The sequence below is a fragment of the Gasterosteus aculeatus genome, chromosome 1 (genome assembly GCF_964276395.1).
Source record: "Gasterosteus aculeatus chromosome 1, fGasAcu3.hap1.1, whole genome shotgun sequence".
Classification (NCBI taxonomy): Eukaryota; Metazoa; Chordata; class Actinopteri; order Perciformes; family Gasterosteidae; genus Gasterosteus; species Gasterosteus aculeatus.
The window spans coordinates 5,267,544-5,292,521 of record NC_135688.1 but is presented as its reverse complement, the minus strand read 5'-3'; the positions used below and the strand labels follow the sequence as shown (position 1 = coordinate 5,292,521).

Here is a 24,978-nt window from a genome sequence, read left to right as displayed (position 1 = left end):
ATTTTTGGTCATAAACCGACAACAGTACATTTACTTCACATTAAAATGAAGAATTAAATAACCTAAATACATCGTTTTATTGTCACAGCGCGCCCTTCGGATACCCCTTTAGATAATCGACAGATTTGAAAAGAACCTATAAAGTTAACTAAAATCCAATCAATGCAGGCAATAAATACTAAATCCAATAAAAAGGACCTATCCATGATGCCGTCACAATTATTTGAATTAGACATTTACTATATTTGTTGGTGTTCAAACAATTTGTAACAACGGTACACATGATCAGGAGTTTTATTTTGAAAGTTTTGATAACTTAGGCCGGAAATCCCCGTGGAGCTTCTCGTCGTAGCCGACGACAGAACGAGCGCCGCTTTTCAAACACGAAAGATGCAGACATCTCCGGGGACTCGATCATGGAACCTTTCACTCCCTGACTCTATGTTCTGATACCCCCATCGTTTCTATCGATCCTCCCGTAAAGCCCCCCCCCCCCACTCCACAACCACCCGCCGGGTGTAAAGATGTCCATCGTAACGGTTCAGCTCGGTCAGTGCGGTAACCAGGTGGGTCCCGAGGTGTTCGACGTCATCAGCAGCGACGCCCTGGAGGGACAGAAGAAAGCGTTCTGCGCAGCGGCCCGCGAGCGGTTCTTCCACCAAACACCCCGCGGAGGTAAACAGCCGATCCGCGGCCTCTTCCACTTCCGGGTGGCACGAGCGTCTGCGTTAATAACGAGCGACGTGTGTCCCTGTCTGAATACCAGAGCTGGTGGCCAGGGCGGTCCTGGTAGACATGGAGCCCAAAGTGATCAACCACAGCGTGAGCAGGGCCGCAAAGTCCGGCGCGTGGAGGTACGGAGAGGCTTCCCACTTCAGCCAGAAGCAGGGCTCTGGAAACAACTGGGCCAACGGGTATGACCTTTGACCTCCTCAAATGAAACCTGTCAAAACTAATAATCTGCTCCACCGCGTGATACGGTGTCACGTGTCAAAGCAAACCCAACTCAAAGGCTTTTTACTATTATTATGCCCGTGGTTTTGAAGATGGCTCTGATGACTTCACTCAATACTTGTTGTGAGTTCATCCAAGAAACTCAATTTTACTTTAAATATTACCCATTATGGGTTAATTTGCTAATAATTTTCTCTTTTGTCTTGTAGCTGTTAGAAAAATGATCATAAATGCACATAAGTGTTCTGTCAGAGCCTTAGGTTGTGTCTTTTTAGTATGTATTTATTCTACAAAGAAAAGCATCAAACCATCACTATAGGTGACTATTAGAAACTTAAGAAAAATAAGACACCTCAACCCCCCTCGTTCCATCCATCATAATGAACTGTGGACTCGACTCCATGGTGTCCTAATACGGAGTAAACAATACGGGGTTCCTGTTGCTCAATAACTGAAATAAATAATTGATTGACTGTCCACCCCCTTATTTATCAATTTATTGTTTCAGTTCTGAGAATGAAGCATCAAAGTTCATTTTTTTTAAACGTAAAAAAAAAAAGTTGGGACCGTTTCATCCTTCAAAACAAACAAAATGTAACTGAGTGTGAACATTTTTCCTGCAGCCACAACACAAACTCAGTCCTCCTGAGTACAGAAATATATTGTGGGGTAAAAAATGTGTCCCACCAGGTACTGCGTCCACGGGCCGCGTCACAGGGACGTGGTGGAGGAGCTGGTGAGGCGAGAGGTGGAGCGCTGCGACCGGTTGGCCGGCCTCATGGCCATGATGAGCGTGGCGGGGGGGACGGGGTCCGGCGTCGGTACTTACGTCACCCAGTGTCTGCGAGACACCTACCCAAAGTCCTTCATCCTCAACCACCTCACGTGGCCCTACGGGACCGGCGAGGTACCTTTTTATTATGACTACAACGTGCTATTAAAATGTGATTTAAATAAAACAAACCAAAAAAAACGCCTCCAGGTGATTGTCCAGAACTACAACTCGGTGCTGACGCTGGCGCACCTCTACCAGCTGTCGGACGCCATCCTGGTGCACGAGAACGACACGGTGCACAGGATCTGCGGCCGGCTGCTCAACATCAAACACATCTCCTTCGGCGACGTCAACCGCGTGATCGCTCACCAGCTGGCCAGCGTCCTGCAGCCCGCGCTCACCGCCGACTCCCGAGGAGCCTACGGCAGAAACCCCCTGGGTGAGACACGGCGAGACGCGAGAAAATGTCCCCCGCCACCGGGTTAAGCCCCCAGGACCAACGGGTCCGCTTCCTTGCTCTCTCCTCAGGGGAGCTGGCGAGCGCCCTCTCGTGCCACCCGGAGTACAAGCTGCTCAGTGTGTGCACCGTCCCCCAGGTGCCCAGTTCCTCCATGGCCTACAGCACGTTCAGCTGGCCGAGCCTGCTCAAACACCTGCGACAGATGCTCGTCTCCAACACCAAGATGGAGGAAGGCAAGTTCCGTCCCCTCTGACCTGCCAATTCAGTTTCAGCTGCTCGTTCATCGAGCGGTCGCACGGCCTTGGTGAAACACCTGCGGAGGGTTGTCCCCTGTCCCGTCTCAGGTATCGACTGGCAGGTCCGTCCGCCTGGTGGTTCGGCGCGGACCGGGAGTCCCGCGGGATCCGGCTTTAACCGGTCCCTGGCCAACCTGCTCGTACTGAGAGGGAAAGACGTGTACAGCGCAGAGACAGGTCTGGTTGAGATTTGTTTTATTTTACCCGATGACTCCAAAAAGGCAAATAAGGGAGATCCTCCTGGAGAGACCGGGCGCTCTGCATGACGCCAGAGATGTAACCGATGTACCCTCCACAGGGGGCTTTGAGGACCCGGCCCTGTACACCTCCTGGCTCTCACCAGAAGAAGCGTTCAGTTTGTGGAAATCCCCTGTGCCTTTTAATAAGTATGAGAAATGTGCAACGCTGGTCAGTAACAGCCAGGCTCTGCTCAGACCTCTGGATGACATGGTGGGGAAAGCCTGGAATATGTTTGCATCCAGGTGAGTCAACCCGGTTAGACAGGAACTATTTCATTTTTTTTTAATTAAATGTCTTTTGAATCACTTTTTCTGTTCCTCCGTTAAAGGGCCTACCTCCACCAGTACATGAAGTTTGGGATCTCAGAGGAGGACTTTCTAGACTGCTTCACATCCATTGAGCAAGTCGTCTCCAGCTATAGTCAACTGCACTGAAGGGAGAAAACTAACCAGCACCAGCTGGTGCTTTGGACTGCAGAGAATGCTTTTTATGGAATTAAAATACATTTTAATTGAAATACTAAGTATCATTGGTACTCAAATTCTGTTGGCACTTTTATAAGTTTAGATAACCGTCAAATAATGCTTTCAGATTGACTCAGCTCAATGACGACAACAAAGGGCCGATCTGTTGGGAAAGATTGTCATGATCAAACGTATCCAGCAATGGATCTAGTTAGCCGAGAGTACAATGTCACTTTACAAATGATAACCTTTTTTTGTTTTGGTTCAAGTTAACTCATGTCCACACAGACCATTAGAATACAAATACATCTGTGCATACTGTCAAGGAGATCAAGATATTTACACAATGTGCAACCCATCAATACCACACTGTTTGGAGTTGATATTGCTTTTTCACCATTTCAAAAAACAATTCCAGAGACCAAAAAAAAAAAAAAAAGACTGATCTGGTGTCGATGTTAAACATGACAAAAATATGAGGACAAATTAAACCCCGTCCACAGCAGTTATGTTGGCAGCACACTGTACAAACAAGTCATGATCGATCCATTCATACGGAAATGTCACAAAATTAAATAAAATTAAGTTAAGAGTCAAGAACTTTATCGAAGAGCGAGACCTCCCCGTCTTGCATAAGGCATCGCATCTGATGGGCACTGCACCTACACGGCAGTCACCACCCGACTGCTGCTTTACATCTGAGGTCAATAAATGGGTTAATTTAAACAAAAGCTAACATGTTAAGAAAAGCAGTAAAACCAAATCGCACTAGACACACACTCAAACCGTGAGATGAGAGGAAGAACTACAAAACCTGAAGAGGGACAAACTTTAAACCGCACATTCATCCTCATGAGCAAGCGCGCACGCACACACCAACCAACAAATAGTGCCTGGTTCTCGACTGGTCGGCCTCTGAGAATGGATGGGGGAGGAGGGCCGGAGGGGGGGTGTGAGTCTGTTAAGTTGTAAGTGGCTGAGACGCACACAGTCACTTGGACGTTTGCCTCGGCTCGTCCCTCCATCACTTGGTCTTCTCCTCCGAGTGCCTCTGCTGCTGCAGCCGCTTGGCGTAGCTCTGGGCCATGGAGTTGACGATGGAAGTGACAAAGTAGCACACCATGACCAGCACCACCTTCTCGAACACCCACGACAGCCAGTTCTCGTCCTGGAAACCCAAAAGTCGGGATCAGTTATTGCTATGAAGTTTTTTTAAAAAGCAGGCTGTGGTATTACAGCTCACGGGGAAAACAAATAGTGTGAATACTGTTTGGGTTTTATTCGTTTATGACAGACTTCAGTATATAACCCATGGAGTGTGTTTCTCCAGCAGTAAAAACTAGAGCCAGCAAATAAAGCATAAGCTGGAGATAACAAAGAAACTGCAGAACAGAAATGCCGGTTTGAGATACTTAAAAAAAAGCTCAGTTAGTCCACCAGAGAGCACTGATGATTAGTCACTTCTGTTAAAACCCAATTTAAGGATCTTTACAATAAAATATGTTGTACAATTGAGGGAAATAACTGCCTCAAAGCATCTGTTGGGCTTTATTAAAACAAGCATCCAACTCTGATGTTGATATTTTCCAAAAACCTCAAAGCTTTGTCTATCCTAGCCAACAAATACAACTAAATCTTTAGTCCCCATTCAAAGGTTTGGCTCTTACCGCTGGTGCACTTCCTCCGGCGTGGTGCAGCTTGTTCCTCTGTGCTTCCAGGTACTGGCTGAAGGGCTTCTGGAGTGATGGTCCCACTTTGGGCACAGACCTGATAGCGAATACATCCACACAGACGAGAGAGTCAAGAGACCGGGGGGGACGGGACATCAGTTAACTTACCCTTTGCACGGCCCTTCCTTCAACATGCAGCTTTAGACACGCTTGTTCCCTCTAAGAGCACTTCATTAAAAAGTCTTCTCTTTCCCTGAACACCACCCGAGGTCCTCAGCCGGAGGGCCCCCCATCCTACATGTGGGGCCCATCCTGGAGCTTCCACCACCTCTGCCTCCCACTGTGAGCAGGAGCAGAGAGGAATGAAGCAGCAACCCTTCTGCCCTCCCTTTATACTCCTCAGCCCTCTATAGGAGCCTGTGTCAGCCCCTTAAATCAGGAAGTGACTCGACATGATGTCATCACCCACCATTGTTGCCGTCCTGTGGAAAGATATCTAATCAGGGCGTGCTCATGTCCTTGTTTGGTCATGTGGATTAGCTCACCAGGGGGCCGGCCATAATGGATACCAACCTTATGTCACATAGAAGCAAATGAGTTATTGTTGGAGATTTTGGTGTGCGGTGGTGCAGTTGAACGGTTTCTCTTTTCGAGGGATTACCAAGAAAATAAAAATACTGTCTTCCCATTGAATGGATTCAGTTGTGTCCCCACTTTAAGACATAAACATGTTTTTAGACAATTGACTCAACAACTAATGGCAAAGGGAAGTCAGGAATTGCTCATTTAAAATAGCTAACCGGCTTTAGTTTGACTCATTCGTCTGTCTTGCTATCTCTTTCAAATGACACGGGAACACAAAAACAAAACATCCTGTACCGGCACGGCAAGCTGAAGCACACAGCGAGTCACCAACGGCCATCCCAGTTTCATGGGAAGGAAGCTGGGATTTCGCCTTTTCAACAGTAATAAAACATGGGACACTACAATGATCGTAAATAAAATAAATCGTAAAGCAGCCATTTGATTGGTTATATAGAAAATGAGCAGTTAATGTAAGTCTATTGTGAACATTAAGTCTGATTAAACTCTTCACTTGCTTTTATTTGGCCGGTTGAGAATTAACCATTTGACCAAAAGTTAATAGTAATTAGTATCTTTTATTTATATTTTCCTTACTTTGATGGTCATTTTCAGCACCTAAAATTGATGCTAAACCCAGAATTTGGGCCAACGATCAGAAAGCGATTTCTCTCTGGGCGCTGATTGCGATTTCAGACTCACCGCGGCCAACGTCTCAGTCGACGCTGAGCGGGATGAGTCAGATCAACATGTTGGGATGGGACCTCACATGCCTGAGCACCAAGGCCGCTCAGGAGGGTTGTGTGTGTGGGGCATGCGTGTACACCCCCGCAGTAAAAGCATTCATTCGTACAGGAACTACAATCAGCGGTTAAAATGCATCTGAAAATGTTTACAAATGCATTGCCACCCGTAAACCAGTGACGCCACAGACGAGCCGGTGGTCCTTACACTTACTTACACACACACACACACACACACACTTACCCAATGAGCGACACCATCTGCTCCACTATGTGTTTGCTGAAGGTGATGATGACAAATAGTTTCTGTAAGAAAACAAAAAGGAGAGATTAGTAAGCGTTAAAAAAGCATTACAGACGTAGAATATATAGGAGGTATACAACTCAGAGAAAGTTTCCTTGACATAAAATCATGAGTTTATGCAAAGCGGTGATTTAGAGAGAAAAAAACAAATATATCGACAGATAAAACATATTTCAATTATTTGTATTTTAGCGGCACAGCTGTGGGAAATTGTGGCCACATCTGCCACATGTGCCACTGTCCACAGACACACGAATTACAAAACCCAAACTGAGCAGTAAACCATGTTCTGCGCTGCGAGGGGGTTTCTGTGGTGATGGGGGGGGGAGCTTCAGACAGCGTGACACATGCCCCCCTGGACAAAATCAGACAGGATGTGAGACGTGATGCCCAGGAGTTTAAAAAAAAAGAAAGAAAAATAACACAACCCCCCCCCCTCACAGCGTGTTTAATATCCTTCTCTCATGTCCACTCTGCATCCTCCATGAGCCTTTGTCTGAAGGCCTCAGAGTGAGCTCACCGAGCGGTACCATCACGCGATGGATCGGGTTAGTGTGTTAACACGACTCAGCCGGGCCCTCGTTCTGTCGGCTTTAGTCACCGCCGGGGCAGACTCAACAATCGACCCATAATTAACAGTAGGTCTTTTTGATCCTGTGGACTTCTTAAAATCCAGAATTTCTCGTGGCTCTGAATCCCCGGCGGACTGGAGCGAAGAGGGAAAGAGTTAACCAGAAGAGCGCCGCGGGGGGTTTCTCACAGCCAGCGAGCGATGATCTCAGCTCCACGTTTGATCTGCTTCTCCCACACGTTTTGAGGTTGTGGGGATTGTGAATCGCTCAGCAGTGCATATCCCTTTCCATCTCTCTAATGAGTGGATTCTTTGACATGCATTATTACACTATGTGGACGGACAATTGCAATGAGCTGAGACAAAAGAGGAGTCACATTTGAAGCCATGTGTGCCTGTATGGTTTTTTTTATGTTAAAATAGAAGTATGAAACTTTTAGTCAGGCCAACTTACCTGTATATGCATCTTGACGATGGCTTTACCAATAAGCGTTGCTCCAAAGAAGGTCCAGAAAGGAACCATGAAATGCCCGCAGGTTATTCCAGCCAGGTCAAAGAGGGGGTTGGGGATCTGAAACACATGCAACACATGTTACTCATGATCCACAGCCTTAGACGTGACCCGTGTCACATGTTAACTCCCTAATGTTGAAATGAGGAAAGACATCTGATTATTCATGCATAAAGCTTGCAGGGAAATTATTAGAAGTTACCGAGGCGCAAGCCAAGATCCCAAAGAATCCCACTTTCTGCACCATGTGCTGAACTCCCAGTTTGGCTCTTGTGACAAAATCCTGCAAATAAACGAACACAAAACTATTTAAAGCTTATTACGGGCATAAGTTTAACAAAAGGTGACTATTATAAACAAAAGCACAATTTTTAAATACACGCGTGTCTAAAAGCGACACACGCATCTGTATTTCTTACAGTGTGGTGGGTGTTCGGATGACAAGAAACGAGAGCCTCGTTGAGAGAACTGTGGTGAAACACTGGCTATTTCTGAGCACAAAATATAAAAATAAATTTTGTTTTAGTTTGTTGATTGGTGGCTTTAGATATTCAACCCTGCGTGTGTGTGTGTGTGTGTGCGCGCGCGCACACAAACATGTTTCAGCTGGAAAGCCTCATCAGCTGCATTCACACTATTGTGCACAACATGTTGTGAAGATCACAGGAGGCACATTCATGAAGTGGCAACTCATCAATGTCAATTTTACAGCTCAGTCTCCACACTTAAAATACAGATTATTTGGTGAATGTGGCATATGGAATAAGGCAACGTGCACCATTTCTCTTGTTTTCATGCTGACTCAGCATTAATCTCAGCCGTCTCCCGCCATGTCAGCTCGGTTCCTGACAACTGTCTGTCATTCAAATTAGAGGTCGGTGAAAAGGGGTGAGAGAAACCCGAGGGATAATTAAAGGGGGAGCGGTGCTCAGGCTGACTCACCCACAAAGCACACCGATTTACTGGAAGACCGAGGGGGGGGAGGAGCTTCACTGAAGTCACATGGCACTTTGAGACCAATCACTGGACAGTGGCTGCATGGTCACTTATAAATGATAAGCTCAGATTCGATCTTATCGTATTGGTTGTGTAAAGAAAACGTAAGCTATTCAAAGTCAACTCGAGTTTCTGTTAGATTAAAAAATCTGATATCTTGCGTTAAGAGCTTCGTTAGCAACTTCAAATCCATATTCTTTCAATTTTTTGCGCACATGATCTGCTAGACGTGTGTGTGTGTGTGTGTGTGTGTGTGTGTCACTCGGACCTGAGCCCCCTCCGCCTGCTCCAGCATCTCCTCAAACTCCTCGTAGTCTTCATCCTCTGGATCCGCTCCCGACTGACGAGCCGCTCGGGCCATGAAATATGGAGGCAGCTCCCCGATGGCGGTGCCCGCCCCCTGAAACGCCACAATTCAAAATGCTCCAAGTCAGCATGAGCGTACGGTTTTGCGGAAGTAACACATATTTAGCTTTCGCTTTTTAAGAGTATCAGAATACTCTTTGGCCTTCCACAAGTGAATGTTGCAATGAGGGTGGGTGTTGTTTCCATCTGGCACAGTGCCCCCACCCCGTCACCGGGTAACACTCTTTCCGTTTTTCAGTGTGCATTAGTGAATCGTCTCCTTTATTTACTCAATCTGCGACTCACCCACATGCAGGCCTCCAGGCGGACCTTGGACATGATGGAAAAGAGGGAGATGCTTCCCTCCACCCCTCCGCCTTGGGGACAGACTATCTGGTCTGGGTACGGGGGCTCTGGGAAGTCCGTGGAGCTGCACTCGTATGCCGCCAGGGTGACTGATGCAATGTGAGGACCCTGAGAGGAGACAGACGGAGGGGGATGGGCTACGTCAAAGGACACGTGCTGGCACATGTAGTCGTTTCTTTCTTGAATATTCTCAATGGAGAAAAGTGAAATATCACATGCATTTAGTAACTGTTGACCCTTGATATAAGTCTATATTGCACAGCACGAGTACTGGAGGACTGATGTTGGGGGGGGGGGGTTAAACAGACTCATCAGAGCCGCAGGTACAGACAAAGACGGCAGCTGACTGGGTCTCTGACAGGTGGGCGCGTCACCCTTTTGAAAGGTGAAGACGTGCGGTGGGGCTCAGCCACCTGGCCCGCCTGCAACCGCCGCACAGCTCCTCCATTATGCGCCTTTCAGGTGATGCAGATGGAACCGTCAGCTCACAATTAATCTGCGTTGACTGGAAATCCCCCCCCCCCCTCCTCCCGCCCACGCTGAGTCAAGAGCACAAGTGGATTCTTTGGGTTTACACGAACAGCGTGATTCAAAGCGAACAGGCTTCACTTAACAAAATTCCTTCATTCAGCTTCTTTGCTCCCCGAAGTGCGGCGCTTTGCACAGAGGACGGATAAAGCGCTTCTCCTCCCAGCGTCCCGTTGACCGGGTAGATTTCCATCAAAACAATAAAAAGATTAGAAATCCGGCTCATCTGGGAACAGGACAAGTGGCCCGTGAAGCAGCAGAGCTCATCAGCTTCACGCCGGATGGGAGAAGCAGCACAGTGACCAGTAATGGCTCTGCAATATGCAACATTATTGGGACGCGACAGGAAGGGCCACGGGGTGATTAAAACGATTCATCCCCTCGCATGAATGAGTTCAGGAAACTTCACAGCAATCTGCTTTGACATCTCGACCCTTGGAACCCACAAGACAGAAGCCCTTGGGTTTGGGTCTCCGCATCACCAGAAATGTTCAGAAACAACCCACCGCACATTACATTGAAATCCAACAATTAATTAGTAAACCACCGTCTGCTGGTCGAGCTCAAACTGGACCTGAATGAGAGGCATGAAACCACTCGGATCAACATCATCGTCTCCAGCCGTTCCCAGGGGAAAAGACGCTTTACTCAAATCACTATCAGATAGAAATGTAAAAGTGATGTATAAAGCATGCATTCCCTCTTATTCTCTTACATTATTGCGAGTAAAATCCAGCACTGAGATGCACTGCAATGACCTCCAAAGCATCATGATGACTCATGAGATCGTACCGATGAGTGAATCCCCCTTTCCCATGAGCACGATGACGTCATCCTCGATACGTGGCTACGTATTAATGTGCTTTACATGTATGAAAGGTAAAGAAAATGCTTCACAATGAAGGACGCCTGGATTAGTGCGAGCGGGCGGATTTCTCATGAAGTCCATCGGGTTCGACCCGGAGACCTGAACCTCCTCAGAACCACTCCCCCGAAGCTCCAGGCCCGCGAACACGCTGCGGAAGCCCATCGTATATTTTGATCAGTTCATGCCAACTTAATCGTTATTCAAACAAGCACATTTTTCTGTCCCTACTTGGACCAAAAGAGCCCTCCCACTTGTGATTTTCTTTCATTTCAAAAGAATGGGATTACCCGACAACATATTTGCAACGTGCTAGCACCTGGACACAATGTTTCAAACGGGTATTTTAACGTTTTGTGTGGAACATCATCTTAAGTAGAACACAAGATCAGACAAGCCTCTAGTAGGCCGTTAAAAGTGGGAGGCAAAGGAAAGTTCATGTGAAGAAATGGCTTTCAAGATAGTATCCATTCCAAAAGTAAAAGGTCATTTAAAAGAAAGCGGTTAAGCAGATGCTAGGTTGTTCTGTACGGGGGAGAAGCTGGTGCTTACCCTCGGAGAGAAACCTCCCTCCCACAGACGGGGGAGAGAGGATGAGGTCACACCTTCCAAGCGTGAGCCACCGCTGCCATTACCTTGTTAAAGTATCTTAGGACTCTAGACAACAAAAGGACAGTCAGCCCAATCGAACAAACACATGTAATGTAAAGCATTAGTGAAGGAGTGGACAGCGTCTCTGACACGGGGAGGTCACAGAAATATCTTTTTTCCGATGATTTAATTATCATGGAAACATCTGACTCAGCGGGCCCACATCATCGGCCTGAAGAGGACTGCGCTGCACTACGGTTTCACGTCGCTACGTTCTCCTTTCTTCACCACAACCCAGTGACACACATTTTGCTCACTCTGTCATAAAGTCACCCTGTGACTGCACGTCAGGGAGCAACAAAAAAAAAAAAAGAAACAAAAGAAAAGAAAAAGAGGCTGAGCTTTTGGTAGAGAGAGAGACTGAAGTGTGGCATTAGTTTGAAGGAGTGAAAGACAGCATATACTGTGTGTGTATATATATATATATATATATATATATATATGCATGACGCCATCCTGTGGCAAACTGCAGGAACGGACACGCACACACCAGCACCAGCAGGTGAGCCTAGAAGGACGTCTGTGGTGTGTTGGATGGAATGTACATCGGGCTACTGTAGATGTACACAGGACACAGGACATACTGAATGCAGCTGATTAGATGATGACGGTTACCAGCCATTATTATTATTATTATTATTATTATTATGGGACACATGTTGGCCATCCGAGTCAGTTTCTCCAGAAATGTGAATATAATGTATATTAGAGGTTTTTATTGTTACATTTTATTAGACTGTTTGGAGACAGTTATTTTATCAGTAATGGCCGTTTTCAATACAACAATTTCATGCTCCTTGTTCAAATGACATTCCTGCAACATTTGCTCCAGTCGGTTTGAACTTTATTTATATTCTGAACAGAAGCTGCTTTTAAATTCATTAGAGATGCGTTTGTTAGCCTTTTGCCATACTGCCGGTCATAAACTGGGAGATTCCATCACAGCCACAGCTGCCCTAGCGGCGAGGCGGCTGCTCGGATAGCAGAACGTTCCCAATTCAGTGCAGCCTGATCTCTGTGTCTGTGTTTTATTCTAACCCATTGTAAAAACTGGTGCGTACACCGCTAACATGTTACTTTACCAGGTAGAGGAGAAAGGTGTGCAGGCCAGTTCCAAGGCCGACAGAGGACAGGATCCCAAGGCCGACCCAGTAGGCACACCATAGGAACCGCTTCTCCAGGTACTGAACATACTACAGTGTGGACAGTAAATACAACAGATCAGAAGGGAGGAGAAACAGGAAATGGCTCTTATTTACAGAATTGTCTTTTAAAAACAAAACAAAAACACTTTCCTTCACTCAGATTTCACGCCGTACCCAAAGATTTACTTAAGATTTACTCGTGAGCTACACATTAGTTCATCATTATAAATGTGAGGAATCCAGGAGGCTGAATTTTGCGCTGAAGCGTGACGACGCTTTAAGCAAACAGTAACGGACCACGGCACAGAAGAATTCGTAAACAGAACTTCCAGCCAACCGCCTGTATGATCAAGGGTCACTCGACTGCCGCTCAGACCTCATTATTTCCCAACAGCTTCCTTACAAGAAAGTTTTCAGGTGGACAGGGGGACTTATCATTAACCTTTGAACCGGCCGGCGACACGGCGATGGCGTGGATCATTAACATTACTCACTTGTTGGTGCGCTCCCTCGGTAGAGTAGGCGATGGAGAACAGAGAACATAACAACAGAACTAAGCACACGGTGCCTCGTCGTTGCCAAAGCCTGAGCGGGAAGGAAAGGAAACGAGATGTGAAGAAGACGACAAGCTCTAACTAAGTATGTCCGCTTTAAACAACCACTGGAGCTACACAGACTGCGGCAACAAGGAAAGAAAATGTGTCCTGACTTCCTGGTAAAACTAGAAAAAAAACCCTGTTGTGTTTCTTACTTAACGGTCCACTCCTTTAGCTTGATAAGAGTCTCCAGGAGGAAATAGTGTAGCGTGGTGACGGGCCTCCTCCACACCACCAGAGACAGGCGGTCCTCCTTATCTCTCTGCCGCCGCTCTCTGACCGAAGAGTCTGGGGAGAGAACACAACTGCAATCAGCCTCAAATACCGCGACGCACGCTTCCACTATTGTGGTCTGCGGAAGGGGCTCTGCTGAATGCATGACACGCACACGTGACATCAACAAGCAGGAGAAGTTATGAAGTTATGAAACAAATCAGCGTGCTCATGACCTTTGTCAATCTAACTTTTATGGCGGTGATGTGTCATCAGAGACGATAACACGAGCTCAACGTGTCAGTGACCCCCCCTCAGAGATGACTTTTCTGCAGTACAAAAAGTTAAAAGTGGGATTTTGACCAACCTGTGGCCTTGCCATTCTGTTTGTCTTTGGCGCCCGCACGTTTCTGTTGTTTCTGCTCACATTTGGCCCCATTGGCTGCCATGTCTGTCGAGGTCTGAGCGGGTCAGGAAGTCTAGGAGGAAAGACAGAGGAAAGTTGGGAGTCTGTGGTTTAACAGTCGCGGCCCCCCTCCCGTACTTTCCCATTAACAGTATACAACCTCCAAAAAATCCTTATCAGATTAAAAAAAGAACACTGTCAAGGCAAATATCTCGTCAACGCGACACTAGGCAAGCAAATGGGATTAGAAGACACAAAATGCCCTTCAAGCGAAAAGAGAAAAAACTGTACACTCTGCCTAATGGCAATATCCTTCATGGTTTACTCAATGGTAGTCACTCAATGGGTCACTATGTAACAACAAGTGATGCCAAATGACAATCAGCCACATGCTAACCGGCTAGCCAACATGCTAATGGCTAAGCTAGGGACGTAGGCAGTTTTTACATCAAAGAAAATGTTTTAAAATCAATAACTCACCGCCTTACTTGTGGGGAGGTTTGTAAAAGCGTTTCTTGTCGTACTGCTGCTATAGTAATGACAACATTTACTCCAAATAGAGAGGATCTAGAGCGATTTTTGTTAAAGTCATATGACAGCCGTACCTCTTTCCTGTCCTCTAGACCCGGATGCAAACGCTTGACGTTTAAAAGTAAAAACGGTGGTAATGTTCAGGCGTGAAATATTATTTGTCAAGCGAGTATATTGTCATGGTACGGGGTAATAACCTGTTGTATGAAGGTGAAAACAAGGTGCAGCCTAATAGAGCAGTGAATTACCTTTACATTTAATAATAAGATATACCTCAGAAAGTGGATGCTTTTATTGTGAAATTCTATAGAAGACGTATTTCCGCAAAGTGTTTGTTGGTCCAATCGGATGATGACAAATTTGCAAACAAAGTGAGACTATTGCAACACTCGCAGGGGCTTATTTTTAACCTTGAGCCATGTAGCAATATTAGTCCAAAACCAGATAAAGATCGCATTGCTCCTTAGTCAGTTCCTAATATTATTGATCTGTCTCAGTGTCCACCTGTCCATCAGAAGCAAGGACCAACTGTAAATTAGGTAAAGGACATTTGTCCTCACACAAAGCCTGTAATGATGCAGATAAAGATCATTTCATTTATAGTGAGGAATACTTCAATTATTGAGCTTGATGAGATGCCATTTGGTCCTTGCAGTTGCCTTGTCAAAGAATGCTGTGTACACCGAGAAAATATTCACAAAGATTGCTTTTATTAAAACATTGAAGTCTGAGTATGCAATTTTTAATTTGTGTATGGTTTTACATAACTTTTCCATCTTCAATTAACTAGACTTCTCTGGACATGACAAACTAAACACAAAATGACAAACGACAATCTTTACATTAATCTTCCTGGCTGAAAGGGATCAATCAAAACAGAGTCAAATATTGACCAAGAAAATGCTTTGAGTCACCATTTTATCAACATGCCCAAAGTATGTTAAAAGGTCCCCAAAACAAGTGATGTTGTCTATACAAAACAACAATAATTTAAACAGAAGTAAGCATGAGGAAAAAAAGAGCCATGGTTACCCTACTGCTGCTACATGGAACAACACTGTATGCTGATCACCCATAAAGGAAGCAAATCAAAGTCCTGAGACCTTACAAGACTTTGCGGCTTATAAGGTCTCAGGCAAAGGTTTCGACTATGAACCAATTGAGCAGATGGCTTGTTCTATTCCTGGGTAGTAACTGAAGGAGACAGCAGTGGTCCTCTCCTTGTTGGTGTGTCCCGTTTCACTCGTCATAGTGGAGAGAAGACAGGAACTTATCCACATCCAAGTCATGAGGAAAGAAATCTACAAGTTTCTTCCTTTCCTGCAGATTGAAAAAACAAAAACAAAAAAAGAACAGAATTACATGAGAATGATGTGACACAAAATCCCCCTTTGATCTAATAGAAAAGGTACGGACACCAAAAGGCAGTTCTTCTGGGGAAATCCCATCAACAAGAGATGTGGCTCTAGTGGCTCCCTGTGGAAGTGCTGCTCATTACACACTATGCAGGGCGTGGATGAAAACGGACAACTCAGGTACTATTATTTTCTTTATGAATGGGGCAAACAATTAAGGGTCAAAATTGGTCTGATGGTGGCAGCAGAGGAAAAGATTACTGAAATCCATCCATGATTCCACTCTGTAAACGGCACTTGTTCAGGGCTCCAGAGGGCCAAGCTGTGACAGGACTCACAGTCATACCTACAGGCCCACGAGATTCCACTGCACCAAAACGGCAAAAAGCAGTTCTCCCCTCTCATACGGCCATTTTTGGACTTCTCATTCTCAGGCTCAGTTAAAAGCCTGAACTCAACTTTCATCAGTATGTCATTTTAGCATATCATCATTGCTTAAGAGAGTGTAGTCTCACAGGCTTGTGCGGTTGTGCAAACAGTTTGGATAATTGATTGATTACTTTCACTGATTGAAGTTCAAACCATAAATAAAAAAAATTAAAAAAATGCACACACATTTACATATTTGCAGCCCGACAGTTAAAAGCAGAATACAGTTGAAGCAGAGAGTCGCTCTAGTTTCTTTTAACACAAAAACTGAAACAGAGAGAGAAACCCTTCGGCTGTACTCACCCGGTCGCTCTTCTGGCTGGGAGATTGTTTGGACTCTTTCTTGGCACGCGGGCTGGCTGTGGGAGACGCCGGTTTGCGCTTCTTAGAGCTCTTTGAGCTTGTGGGCGAATTTTCTCCCGCCTCCTCCTGACGCAGGCTGTCCTTCAGCGGCGTGCCCGTCCTGGCGATGGCGGCACGCGAAAGGATCATGAGCGTGTGGGCGGCCATGTTGATGCTGTTCTCACTGCCGGCCTCGCTGGCCGGGCTGCAGCCGGGGACGTCCGGGGTGTTGGGAGGAATCAGGTGCTTTGGAGTCCCCTCCCCGTCTCGGCCTCTCCTCTGCCGGGAAGGCGTCCTGGCGCGGTCAACGGACTCCACTAGGCCGCGGCCGGGCCCCGGGGTGCGGGGGGGACCCCCAACGTGGTCCGAACCGGCAGCCGCGGGCCTCTTGACCGGGGAGGACGGAGAGTCGAGCCCGTTGATGTCGTGCAGCATCTCCGCCGCCTGCTTGACCAGCGAGCTGGTCTTTGAGGGCGCTTTGGTAGCCTTGGACGGAGGGTTAGATGCAGGCTGGGTGACAGCCGGAGGGCTGAAGTCTCTTGACACCACGGATGAAGGTGCCGACTGCTGCTCTTGCACGCCGCCTTTGATTTCGTTTTCCTTGTTAGCCATCACATTGGGCGCCTCCTGAGAAGGAGTCCTCTTTTCTACACGCCCCTCGCGGGATTTGCCAGCAGCCTTTTCTGCGGGTTCTTTCCTGCTGCTCTCCTCTTTCTCCTTTCTAGGTCCAGATTTCAGAGCACAATCAGAGGACGACAACTTAGAAGTATTAGATTCCTTAGCCTTCGCTGCATCGCCCCCCTTATCATGAGATTGTATGCAGTCTATAGATTTTGATCGCTTTTCTGATTTAGACCTTTTCAAAGTCTCAGCCTGCGGGGCAACACGTTGAGGATCTTTGTTTTGGGTGCTGTGATCTTGTTTGCGAGGGGTCTTTTTAAGAGAAACTTTCTGGTGCTGTTGTGGAGGAACGGACGTCTCGCCCTCCTTCATGAAGCCTTCTCCGGTCCGAGTATCTGTTGAGCATCTGACAGTCTCTATTCTCCTCCTGGGCTTGTTGCCACCCAAGATAGCAGGTTTACTCCGAGTAGCCATCTGTTTATCACCTTGGACACGGCGTGGCAGAGATGCATTTGAAGCTGCAGGTTTGGTGGTTTTGGTCGTTTTAGGAGTTTGTGGTTGAACTGAGGAGTCAAAACATAGAATTCTCCTATGACTGGGACCTGTTGCCGTATCCTGCTGGTCTGTGTCTTCAGCCAGCACAGCTGTAACCAACTTACCAACCGGGTGTTGTTCAGCGCCTGCAATTTAGAGAAATAAGGTAAGCAAAGTAAGGCAGTGACATTAACACATTAAGCAGTTAAAGGATATTCGGTTCCTTTTAATTCAACTCGCAACTCACCGGCAGGTGTAGACTGTTTGATCGCCACCGCGGGAGACGTTGGCTTGCCAGTTCCGGACTGCTGTAACGGTACTAGGTTTGGAATGGCAACAAGCTGCAAAATGAAAAATGGTATTATTGTGGACATTATGCATAACGTTCATTTTAGCATACACAACCCAATTAGAAGTCTAACGTTTTTGCAAGTTTCCCCCGGTAGTGGGACAAAAGTGCAACGAATGTCCTGAGAAAAAAGGGCATGTGCACTTGAACAATTTAAGTGTTTTGGAAGGATAAACTGTTACCTGCCAATTAAATATCATGGGAATGTGATGGATCCGAAGATACGCATTGTGGACCAAAGTATTGGTCAAAGAGTGATTTCCAAATTATCATCACAATGATCAGGAATCATCTTATTTCATTAAAAAAAAATGTTAAGAAAGGAAATATCTTTTGACTACACGCTTGAAAACTGTAAATAGTTACATTACCTGATTGGACACCACATGGACCTTCCCCAGAGTGTTTGGCCCGATAACAGAAACAGGAAGCAACATGGGCTTCGCAGGTGATGGTAAAATGAGAGTTGGTCCTGCAAAAAAAATAAAAATGAATGACACCAAAATACCTTTCAACTTTAGGGTTACTGATGTTCTGCCAAGAGGTAATCAAAATGTGTGATATTTTCAAATGATGTAAAAAAGACAAACCAAAGCTGCAATTACAATCAAATCAAAACCAGCTAGTGGTGCTTACTAGAGATTAACGGAGCCTGTTGCCTCTTACCAGTGGAGGGGCCTCGAGAGCGAGGTGGTGTGGTCACCCCAAACTGGTTGGCGGGCACAGGCTGTCCCATTGGGACTCCTGTGGACAGTAACACCTGTCTGCTTTGAGCATCCGTAGTCGGGGGTTCAGTCACCAGGAAATAGCTGGCAGTGGCTGCTTGGAGTGCCGCGTTAGCAGTGCTCAGGGGGAGCTGAATCAGGAAGTTCTGCTGGGCTTGTGAGGTCCCCGGTAATGGAGATGTGACTAGCGCTCCGGCCTTACAGCCGAGAGGACTGGCATTCACCTCAGAGCTTTGTAAGCCACTTACCGCCTGTGCCGCCTCATCCGAGGTGGCCCTTGGTGTGCCGGGTACTCCGGAGGACTTGGCTGGAGAGGACAGATAGATGGTGGGGATATTGTCTCCGGAAATGCTAGAAATTGCCTGATTCAAAGCCACGGTGCCGGAATGATCTTCCTCCTGGTTATCGCTAATGATGATCTCCAAAGAAACGATGTCCCCGGATGCTGCAGCCTTGCTCGGGGTGGTGCGCGGTTTGACGGGTGGAGGATCAGCCGCTGCACCGACCGGGGCAAAAGAGGACGAGGACGCGGGTGAGACCGGTACGGACGAGGCCGGCGTAGCCGTTAGCGTCGCCGAGGTAGATGCCGACGAGGGCGAGGTGGGCACAGCTGGGGCACCGCTAGTTGGAGGAGTGCGAGAGGCCAATATCGGCGTCGCTGAGAGAGTCGCCCCCGGTTGAGTGTCTCTTCCACTGCTCGGAAGCGGCGTGCGAGGTAAGTCGGCGTTCAGCGCCGGAGCGCTGTTTAGCTCGACGTGCAAAGGAAACAAAAAAGCAGAGGGGGCTGCAGCGTGTTGTGCTGCGTTTGATGCAGCAGAGGGAAGAACAGCCGATTCACTGGGGAAAGCGGGGACTGCCTGAGTGGCGGGCTCCTCGGCGGGCGTACTGTCCGGAGGAGGGGGAGGCGTGTTCAGCGGTTCGTCGATGTCCATTGGTGTTACAAAAACACCGTTATCAAACAGTGAAGCTTTCCCTTTTCCGCTTGAGTCCACGGCGGCAGACGGGACGCCTCGGGGCTCCCCGCAACTCACCAACAGCTTGGCTGAACTGTTTTCAATTCGAGATGCCCGGCTGCTAGGGCCAAGGACTACTTTCTTTAGCAGGGTGGGGGCAGCGGACTTTCTGGTTCTATGCTCTTGTCCAGCTTTCATCTTAACGGCCATTGCCGTTGCTTCCGAAGCCTTAGCCTCTCGGTGTGCGGGGCCTGAAAAATAACACATATGTTTACAATAAATTATAAATCAGACCAAATCTGCATTGTTTGAACGTAACATTTTGTTCTGTTTCTGAACTTAATTCGAACAAATACCAGAATTTATACCTGGAACATCACTCGGAAGGGGTCCGACTGTAGATAAAGGTCCAGCCGGGTCGTCCGCTTCTGGGCTGCAGCTGATGTCTCCATCCTCCGGTTCGCCATCGGGAAAACGTGTCTTATCTGTAAATACACATTATAAAAGTCTGTTTTCCATTGGGCTTTATAACACAATCTAACAAAGGTGATTAAGAAGGGCTGTTCATCCCAGTTAACAAAAAAAATAAAAAAATCAAAGCAAGTTACTGTAATCGAAGAGCTCAAAGAGGGCGTGAAAGGCCGGGTCTGACTCTGTTTGCTCCAAAATGTCATGGATGGCATCGTTACTCATGTGGATTTCCCCCTGGATCGGAAAATGCATGGCAGAAAATAATGTAACGACACACAGTAACATAAGCACAACTTGATGGAGAGATCACTACGTTTGTGAACATTTTAAGGGACGAAGAAGTCCTACTGTTATGATATTAGCATGTATTAGTTGTCTGGCACCTGTAAACCCAGGATTTCATCTATGGACTGGTCTGCCTCCACTGTGCTTGAAGGGTCCTTAGGTGTTTGGGGCATTGGCTCACTGATATTAGAAATGAAAAAGAAGGCAAATTGGTAATGTGATAAAATGCTTGCAGACACGTCACCACATCGGTTGCCACTGACAAAATCTTAAATCATTCACCACAACAAATTTCAACGCTGTGATGAAATGCAAACTCAAAACTTACTTGGCGAGGATTTTGTTGATGTTTTCAGCCAGCTTTTCTTGTAACGATCGGTCTCCCAATATTTTGTCCCGTGCATTTTGTATTACGAGCTGCTGTGGAAAGTACCATGTGTTGTGAAGTTAAAAATCTCAAGAACATTCCAATTCCATGACATCGTATTATCACTTAATTGCTTTTATAAAAGACAAATCCTGCCATTTACCACACGACACAAACGAAAACACATTTATTTCTGATAGAAATTTAAAAAGGTAATTTAAATCATATTTTGCTGCACAAGCTGGATCAGGATCGCTTTGTTTAGTCAAACAGCCAACAAATAGATGTACTTACAGGAAAGTTCCCATCAACAGCCTCTTCAGGTTGAGGTTCTGCATTGGGGGTACTGACAGCCAGAGCACATCTGCTAGTGGTACTGGACTCACTCTGGGTACCACCTCTCTTCCTGGGGGTGTCCCTGAAGGCAGCAGAGAAAATAAATAGATATAGGAGGAGATGCAAAAATGCCAGAGCATTGGGCAACACAATATGAAGCGCCATCTCGTACAGAAAGCCCACAAACTAAAACGTCAGAGGACAAGCGCAGGTGCAACTAATATTAATGAGTCCTTTCCATTTAGGTGAACCAGTTCCACATTCCTTTTATTCTGCTCACCTCAACAAAGCAGACCTCTCATTAAATGTAATGAGCAACACCTTTACACTGCACGCGATCACAATCATTTGTCTATAAGCCTCATTATCAATCCAATGTGGGTTCAACGGAGTCATTGAGTCAAGAATAACTCCAATACAACAATCATCCTCCCCTTACCATTTCCGCCGTCCAGGAGACATTGGACCTGGGTTCAGCCGATGTTCTGAAACAATTATCTGTATTGGTGAATCCCCTGTGGTGAACAAAGAATGTCACATCAAACAAAAGGAATGCAAAATTGTGATTGATGATAGTTTGCAAAAGCATGACAAAATGCAAGAGGAGCAAACATTTTTCAGCAATACAAAAAAGAAAAAAGGTCCCTGTTTAAAGCCATCTCGAGATAAGAAATAAAATATTAATATAAATAAATAAAATAGAATAGAATGTTTGTTTGTTTCTAGATCTCTATGATACTGAAACAGTCACTTTAACTGCATTGTAAACAAAAAACAACAATATAGAAAGTAGTGCCGATTTCTTGGTACTGACTGGGTGCATTTGGCAATCGGCTGCCATCAAGGATCTGCTGGTGCGTGCCGCTGCTGTTAGCTGGCCGGCTGTGCACCGAAGTGTAGCTCACGGGCGTGGAGTGGCCGAGCATGCTGTGGGAGATGTTTGCGGGGTTGACGATGGAGCTGGCCTCAGAAACGGAGGAGCAGACCTCGCCACCAGGCGAGGCCACGGCCAAGGCCCGCTGTCTTGCCATGTTTGCCGCTCCGTGGCGTGAACGTACTGCGATGAACCAGTAAACAAAAAAAGGTCCAAAAACAAACCCTCAGCAAAAACCTTCTGACAGCAAATAGAAGATAAATAAACAGCTTTACTACTTTACCATCGACCACAACAAAGATGACACTCTTACTATAAAACCGCAATTGGTTAAAACTAAAATAGCTTGACATCCCTAACAGTGTTTACAACATTTAGCATGCATGCATATATATATATATATAAAATACAAAACTCTTGATGACCAAGTCAAATATACTTGAGCAACATTGACATGTACAATATTGTAGCAGAAATTTATGGCTGCAAAGACAGTATTTGTAAAATATGTATTCTGTTTAATAGAAAACAAAGCACACTTACTTCTCTGATTTGCTGATATAGCCGGGGAATTCTGCAATGACCTAAGTAAAACATACAGAAGAATAATGGAACAACATTGGGAGTGGAGATCGACTCAATGTCATCTTAAAATAGAAATCACAGGGGGAGACTGTGGCCGGTTGAAACTTAAAATAGTTTTCAACTAGACGATCAATCTTCAAACCTTACTTGATCTGGTTGAGTGTAAAGTCCAGCTTTTTCCACAACGAGGTCATCACAGCTGGAACCTCGCGACAAGACTCTGGTGAAAAACGTAAAGAACACGATAAAGAACACCTAAAAACAAGGGTCACATTTCCCTAAGGGCAACAATGACATATATGCTCACCTTTTGTTTTGGCAGCTATATACTCGTTTAAAATGGTTGTCAGGCCTTTCCCAAAGACGGACTGTGAGGGGACGGAACAAACGAGACATCACGGCTGAACCTTCGCGAAGCATCGACGTTACAACTGGAGACGTCCGTCGGGGACAAATGGCGCACTTACGAAAACGCAGGCGGGAATCGTCCCGTCCTCCGTGGAGTGTTCTGCGTACTCTTTGAGGTTCGGGCACTCGTGGATGAAGGCTTGGGTGGTCGCGCACAGCCGCTCTTCTTGGAGGTACCCTGTTGAAGGGCATCGTCCGACAGCCAGTGAGGAGGAGCACAACAAAAGCCCAAACGGGCAATGAGGACAGTTCATCAGCCCGAATGCACCGCGCGTCGGTTGGTAACTGTTGGCTAGTTAGCAGGGAAACATTCGCCATTCACATTGAGCCGCCGGTGTACCGTTACGGTTAACGTTAACTTAGGGAGCTTTATAACTCTTGGCTAACGCTAACGCGCAGCTACGGCTTTGCTCCAAACAGTAAACCTGATTAACGTCACTTACCCAAAACCAGCCGGGCGACGTCGGACGGGAGCAACATGGCTGCCGCTTGGTCGATATGAAGAGTGAAGGGCAAACTAGGTAACTAACTTACATGTTCAGGAAAATCTCAAAAACCCACGTTATACCGAGTCACATTGAAAAAGAAACCCGTGAGCGGTATTATTGTGAAGGCGACGTCCTCGGATGCTGTCGCTTTCTCAAAAGGCGGGGAACTCAACCACGTGACCCGGAAGTGTCTGACTTAATGTCCCGCTGGGAGTTGTAGTTCAAATCCATAATGTCAAACTTCACCACGCCCTGCTATGTATAAATATATAGGTGCAATATTGGTCATGACTTCCATTGACGCCTCTTATTTTCACCCGGTCAAACAGTCGCGTTTGTTGGAACGACGCCTCCAAATTCACCGGACGCACGTGGTCTCGTGACCAGGAAGTGAAGCGCCCTCTTCGCTGCTGATGCCGGGGCGGGAATTCCGCTACGTTGTTTGCGTGCGCGTGCGTGTGCCTGTAGACGCGCGTCAGGATGGCCGAGCAAAAGTTATCAGGAGCTCAGCCGGCAACGTGAATACCTGCACCTAAATGCGTGGCGGCTCCGTTTCTGAGAAGCAGTGCAGTCACCAAAGGTCAGTGGACAGAGTGGGAGGGTTTGAATGGACGTTTGTGACTCAAAACCAACAACGAGCTGATCTGGCAATGTTGTGTTGTATTTTGGTCCAGTGTTAAGTGGTTATACTTCCTGTCAGTAGTTGGACAGACATGCTTTTGTTTGTGTATAACGTGGATCAACATCCTGCCTTTTGACATCCTGCCCTTGCAGGTAAAATAAATACTCCATATTGGCATTGATGAAAGCTGCGCCCTAAGTCCACTGTGAAGCACGATGAGTCTGGTTCTCAGTGATCTGCTGGTCTGCTGCAGGGGGCTGGAGAATGACAAGGCCACAGAGAGAAAGGTAATCACACCTACACATGAAGGAGATTTTGTTGTTCTGAGCTTTTTGTCAGCCTCTCTGTAACCAAGTTAAACCAGTGAGTGCGGTACAAATCCCAGACCTTTTGTCGGTTGTGTCCTCCCTTCCCGCTTCCAGAAAGAAGCTGAACGCTTCAGGAGACTCCTTCGCAGTCCAGAAGTGGTTCAGGAGTTGGATCGCACCTCCGGACCTAAAGCGAAAGGCTCTAAAACCCTGACATGGGATACCGTTTTCAGGTAATCCGGTATTGTTTTTTGTACATTTTACTACTTTCGGTTTTGTTTCTTTGCATCACTTTCAAATCAATACCAGCTCACTTCTGGGAGCCTAAATGAAAGTGAAAATAAAATTCAACCCATTGCATTGAGCAACATACTAAATACGATGTTTGTATAATTACATGGATAATTTCGATACGCTACGTGTAGGCTCCCTATTCAGTTTTTTTTTTTTTGCCCGTGTCAGATTTTTGCAGCGTTACGTCCAGAAGGAGACGGAAAGCATGCAATCGAGCAAATCCAACGTCACTGCGACCACGCTCGCCACACGGAAGAAGAAGATGGCTGAAATGTGCAGCTTGATGAAATACTTCATTCGATACGCAAACAAACGTAAGAACGCTGACTTTTTCAGGTCCCAACAACTATGACGGCTAAAACAGCAGAAATTGCCGAGCACCTGTACCTGTTGTTGGGACTGCGATTAAAGCGTGTCGCT

The 24,978-nt window shown here is 46.5% G+C and overlaps 4 protein-coding genes across 13 annotated transcripts in view; 2 read left to right on the top strand and 2 right to left on the bottom strand.

Moving 5' to 3' along the window:
- Positions 1 to 77: 77 nt before the first annotated feature.
- On the top strand, positions 78 to 3,395 carry tubd1 (tubulin, delta 1). The gene is made up of 8 exons (XM_040191378.2): positions 78 to 675; positions 767 to 914; positions 1,645 to 1,861; positions 1,937 to 2,168; positions 2,258 to 2,422; positions 2,534 to 2,662; positions 2,784 to 2,967; positions 3,054 to 3,395. Exons 1-8 carry the CDS (start codon positions 525 to 527, stop codon positions 3,157 to 3,159), a joined length of 1,332 nt encoding a protein of 443 aa, XP_040047312.1. The 5' UTR covers positions 78 to 524; the 3' UTR covers positions 3,160 to 3,395.
- Positions 3,390 to 14,479, bottom strand: vmp1 (vacuole membrane protein 1). 4 transcript variants are annotated; one of them, XM_040191393.2, is made up of 12 exons: positions 14,162 to 14,479; positions 13,643 to 13,754; positions 13,218 to 13,350; positions 12,961 to 13,051; positions 12,404 to 12,514; positions 9,218 to 9,385; positions 8,835 to 8,966; positions 7,773 to 7,853; positions 7,514 to 7,630; positions 6,429 to 6,490; positions 4,857 to 4,956; positions 3,390 to 4,357 (listed from the first exon to the last, which is right to left on the bottom strand). In XM_040191393.2, the coding sequence occupies exons 2-12, from the start codon at positions 13,722 to 13,724 to the stop codon at positions 4,214 to 4,216; spliced, it is 1,221 nt and encodes a 406-aa protein (XP_040047327.1). In that variant the 5' UTR covers positions 13,725 to 13,754; positions 14,162 to 14,479; the 3' UTR covers positions 3,390 to 4,213. The 4 variants fall into 4 exon arrangements, with proteins under 4 accessions (XP_040047327.1, XP_040047342.1, XP_040047335.1 ...); XM_040191408.2 differs by having other exon boundaries at positions 14,287 to 14,372; XM_040191401.2 differs by having other exon boundaries at positions 14,170 to 14,328.
- A 421-nt stretch (positions 14,480 to 14,900) lies between these two features.
- On the bottom strand, positions 14,901 to 23,667 carry npat (nuclear protein, ataxia-telangiectasia locus). Of its 7 annotated transcripts, none has more exons than XM_040176951.2 (18): positions 23,290 to 23,665; positions 22,906 to 23,024; positions 22,746 to 22,806; positions 22,586 to 22,658; positions 22,397 to 22,437; positions 21,794 to 22,036; positions 21,419 to 21,494; positions 20,938 to 21,061; positions 20,605 to 20,696; positions 20,375 to 20,456; positions 20,129 to 20,225; positions 19,877 to 20,005; positions 18,509 to 19,771; positions 18,214 to 18,314; positions 17,741 to 17,834; positions 17,619 to 17,639; positions 16,300 to 17,522; positions 14,901 to 15,532 (listed from the first exon to the last, which is right to left on the bottom strand). In XM_040176951.2, the coding sequence occupies exons 1-18, from the start codon at positions 23,324 to 23,326 to the stop codon at positions 15,452 to 15,454; spliced, it is 3,957 nt and encodes a 1,318-aa protein (XP_040032885.2). In that variant the 5' UTR covers positions 23,327 to 23,665; the 3' UTR covers positions 14,901 to 15,451. The 7 variants fall into 7 exon arrangements, with proteins under 7 accessions (XP_040032885.2, XP_077965191.1, XP_077965193.1 ...); XM_078109065.1 differs by having other exon boundaries at positions 19,889 to 20,005; XM_078109067.1 differs by having other exon boundaries at positions 19,889 to 20,005; positions 20,605 to 20,693.
- atm (ATM serine/threonine kinase) overlaps positions 23,664 to 24,978 on the top strand; it is a 20,016-nt gene continuing 18,701 nt past the window's right edge. The window contains exons 1-4 of the mRNA XM_040176915.2: positions 23,664 to 23,914; positions 24,109 to 24,243; positions 24,379 to 24,497; positions 24,727 to 24,872. Coding sequence (XP_040032849.2) covers positions 24,172 to 24,243; positions 24,379 to 24,497; positions 24,727 to 24,872 — 337 coding nt within the window. The 5' untranslated portion in view covers positions 23,664 to 23,914; positions 24,109 to 24,171. The remainder of the gene's footprint in view (positions 23,915 to 24,108; positions 24,244 to 24,378; positions 24,498 to 24,726; positions 24,873 to 24,978) is intronic.